Source organism: Gavialis gangeticus, unplaced genomic scaffold (genome assembly GCF_001723915.1).
Source record: "Gavialis gangeticus isolate Ggan-Ray unplaced genomic scaffold, GavGan_comp1, whole genome shotgun sequence".
In the NCBI taxonomy this organism is placed as follows: domain Eukaryota; kingdom Metazoa; phylum Chordata; order Crocodylia; family Gavialidae; genus Gavialis; species Gavialis gangeticus.
Window position 1 is genome coordinate 42,247,439 of NW_017729030.1, and position 4,271 is coordinate 42,251,709.

Genomic DNA, 4,271 nt, shown 5'->3' on the forward strand with positions numbered 1-4,271 from the left:
AAAAAAAAAAATCAATCTTGTAAAAAAGGAGTCTCTACTTTGAGAAGTGACTTTTAAGACAGCACTTTCTTATTCAAGGACTCTACTCTTGGTGTGTACGTTCAGTTACATCTGCAGATTTTAGATAGCGCTATATATTTATTTTTGTGGCTAAGTGCCATGTCTTTATTTGTAAACAGAGACCATACGATACAGCGATTGAGGCAATATGCATGGATCACCCCAGTGCCCTTTTAAAGGGTCTCTGTACATTCTTTGTAAAGAATGGGCTATAATACTGCCACCATTTTACCTCTTAGTTAATTAATAATAATTTAAAAAGAAAAAAAGTGATGGTGAACCTGAAATAACACAGTTCACATCTCCATAATCTGCTTATAGGATCCAGACAATGTGGTGGACAAGAAATGAAACAGGCTTTGTGTACCAATATTTCTGAAACTTAAAAATATTTTTCTTAGCACAGCTGACTGAAATTCCATTACAGCTGGGCTCCTTGATAATATGTGGCTTGAAGCCAAACTGTTGACTGGGATAAAGTTAATCTTACCCCCAACAAAAACAAAAATGACAAAACTTGTTTGTGTAACAATATGCATGCAGTCAAATGCTATTAAGCTTTTAGTCATCACATGCTATCACTCAATGAACAATTACTGGTTTTTTCTGTTAACTGCTTCCTTTCAAACAGATTGTATTTGACTGCTATGAGATTCACTGCCTTCTCATGAAGTCTAACCCTCTGAAATGTGACACAGCAGCAGCATACAGCTATTTATTTAAATCATAGGATCAATAAATTAATTGCTTTTCACTTGCTCTGCTTAGTGCATGTGGAGAAGTGACACACACTATTGTAGAAGTCTGACTAGCTAATCTTGAAATATCCTCTATTATTTGCAGATCTTTGTGTACCCGAGGGGGGAGAAACTTAAGAAAAAATTCAACTTACTTTTGGTTTGTGACCAAGCCTTCATCTCCCTTTCACGTGTTTCTTCAGTAAAACGAAGCCGTTCATTATACCTCTCTTTGCTTGACATGACTACTCGGTAAGCCTGGAAATAAACCACATACCTGCACTTATTTCCACATCTCTACTACTTACTAAATCATAAAACTTATACTTAAACAAATTTATATTTAAACAAGTGCCCTTGCCTACACTGAAAAATCCCGTTTAGATTATTAAAAGCAAGGTTTGGAAATGACTTTACTGTTTACTATAAAATATTTAAGTTTTGCATTTTCTTCTTGGTAAGAAAAAATAACAACTGAATACCATACCACCTCATCAGGCAGTAAAAATTGTTATAAGCCAAATACTTGAAGTATGAGAATGAAAAAAAATGACAGTAATAACATTCTCTCTTTTGAGTTGCTCTCAGTGAGTTGATTCTATTTGCCTCACAGGTGGATTTGTGGAGAGGGGTAGGAAAGAAAGCAGCACTTTGTGGTTCAGTAGAAACTGCTTCACAGTAAAGGAAACAAAACAGAAAGGGACAATTGAACAGGGGAGGCATGAAAATGTGACGTGTGTAACAGCAGGGAGGAGACTGACTCTGGAGAAGCTGGAATAGAAAACGAACAATTCAGTGAGAGAAAGCTCTGAAATCTAGGTACTTCTCCAAATTGTTAAAGTACTGATATCTGTGCCTCAGACAAGTATGTTCACAAAGGACAGCCTCCTAATTCTAAACCCAAACTTAAGCTTGACTTGCCTTAACTTCAGATAGGCCTGATCCTTTACCTATTGTGTTATTAACCAAGAACACTAAAGGAGAGGGGTGGTGGAAGGGAAAAGGAACACAGCTTTTTCTGTTTTTCCTTTCTCTCCTGCACATTATCTCATTTCTGCTCTGCTACAGAGGAAAGACATACATTAAAAAACCCCTTTAAGAATCTTGAAGAGAAACATGCAGTTTTACTGATTTCATATACATTTTGGAAGACAGGGATTCCTCTAGGTAAGACCCCTGCAAATTCAGTTAATCCAAAAATCCTTTTATTCCCCAGAGATGGAAGGCAAGGGGTCTAGATGTTCCTTTTCCATATTTCAGTCTCCATTTGATTACATGCTTACACATCAACAGCATCTGGATGAGATGTAGTAAGCTTCATACTACATCTTATATACTGTTATACTGTTCAGGGGAAGGGGCTACATCATGATAGTCAGGCACTTACATAATATAAGCCACCAATGGAAGCAATACCGGAAGCCGCATAGAGAACCGAAGTCCATCGAAGAGAGCCAGCAGCAGTGCTGCCAGATGACATCTGGCGAAGAGGTGCTGTAAAAACCATTGAAATAAAGTGCTAATAAACTATGATTATGTAATTTGAACTGTCGTATTTTACTGATATGGAAATGATGAACAGGGTCATCAGGCAAGAGACAGATTCAGCATGAAGGAGTATGATAGAGGAAGATGACTAGCTATGTGGGATATGCAGATAATTGCATTAGAAAGTTTCACGTATGTGCTTTGTGAGCTGCCCTGGCTGCCCATCATTTTTCAGGTGGCGTTTTAAGTCTACATTGCCCTAAGGACATGCTTATATGAAAGAACTCCCTCATCCACATGAATGCTATGGTTGTGAACAGGCAAGGTACTAGAGCCCCTCCAGTTTTAAAAGAATAGGCTACTTACTGGCAGGGTATCCTCCAAGAGTGGTCCTTGCCTTTTGATTCCTGGCCCTAAACAACCTGGATTTGTTAACCCTTCAGGATATACTTGCAATGTCTGTTCTCTCACGCATATGGAAGAAGGGAAATAGAGGAAAAGCAGGCATTGCACAATTCTTCTTACTGATAGGAGGCCTAAGCTGTTATGAGACAGGGTGGCATTTGTTTTTGTCTAATGCTAGTTGTTTGCTGCTCACTTAGATTTAATGCTAACAGGAACTCTATTTTACATGACAAAGTTGGGGGGGGAAGGGAGAAAGACCCATCTATGCACATTTTTGGAACCTAATGATTTTTTTAAAATTATAATCCCAAATTAAAACTACCCTAAGAACATGCTCTTTCTGAAGGATCTTTCCTTAGGTATGAACAAGTTCTGCAGCACATTTATGATGAGACTATTTAGGGCAGCAGTAACAGCTCCAGCTTCTCAGCAACTTCACCGTAAGTTCAAAGTTTTTATCCGAATTTAAAAGTAGAATCAGCGAAAGATATCGCCCACAAAAATCCTTGCCTCTTGTACATTGCAGTTGTTTCAATAGCTGTAAACAGAACCAGTAGCTGTAAGAATCATCTCATTCTCCAGCTATTACCATCCTGTTAGCTGAGCAGCACTGGTCTCATGACATACTGCTCACACTCTTTGAAATGGAGGAACTCTGGTAGATGCTCCAACATCTGCATAAATACGGATGAAGTATGGCTGCCTCGTTGCATAAGCAAAGATTCACACTTGCGTTTTACTGTGGCTTGCGCATCACTTGTGTTAAACTGCCATCAGATTAGCTATAGTCAGTAGGATCTGAAGGTATTTGCAGTGACCACTGAGCTGTCTTTGACATTTCAGAGCATAGGTGCTGTGTGGGGCGGGGACGGGCAGGTGGGGCAAGTGCCCTACCTGAGATTGGATGCTGCTGGCTTCTGCAGGCGATCACCACTCGCTACCCACCTCCCCCTTTGCTGGCAACCTCCACTCGCCACCCCCACCGACACCTGTGGGTGGTCCTCGCTCATCACCATGATGCCCTGCCCCCCCAGTCTTGGGATACACCAGTCATTCATGTTTCAGAGGATCACCTGAAAGGCCCTTAGATGGTACTGACTATTTCTACTCTGAGGCTGCTTTGTCGCAGTCAGGAAAAGTTGCTCATTTTGAAAACCATGATCACAGAAACAGAATGCAAATCAGAGAAAATTCAGGTTGGAAGGGACCTGTGGAGGTCATCCAGGGCTAGGCCACCTCCTGCTCACAGCAACATCATCTCCAATGAGACCATTCCAGCCAAGGCATCGTCTACCTGGGTCTTAAAAACCCCCAAGGATGGACAGAGGCTGCGCAGATCCTACCTTCTTGAGGGAGCACAGTCCAACTGAAAACAAGGAAGTGCCTATGTGCATGCAGCCGCTCTCATGAGCAAACCGCACCTCAACCCTTGCACTAACAGGCGAGGGGTGCAGCGGTCTAGCAGGAAAAATAACTGGCAAAGTTTGGAAGGAATGGCCTGGGCGGCCTCCTAGCCAGAGGTGAAGCCCCGGAGCCTAAAGCTGCTCCGCTGGGGCCTTCCCGGCAGCGAAGGGCATATTC

General features: G+C 41.5%; 1 protein-coding gene across 3 annotated transcripts in view; it reads right to left on the minus strand.

Moving 5' to 3' along the window:
• NDUFC1 (NADH:ubiquinone oxidoreductase subunit C1) overlaps positions 1–4,271 on the minus strand; it is a 63,680-nt gene that overhangs the window by 46,194 nt on the left and 13,215 nt on the right. For all 3 annotated transcript variants that reach the window (XM_019522103.1, XM_019522104.1, XM_019522105.1), the window contains 2 exons: positions 2,185–2,291; positions 953–1,055 (listed from right to left, as the gene is read on the minus strand). In XM_019522103.1, the coding sequence (XP_019377648.1) occupies positions 953–1,055; positions 2,185–2,291 (210 nt within the window). The remainder of the gene's footprint in view (positions 1–952; positions 1,056–2,184; positions 2,292–4,271) is intronic.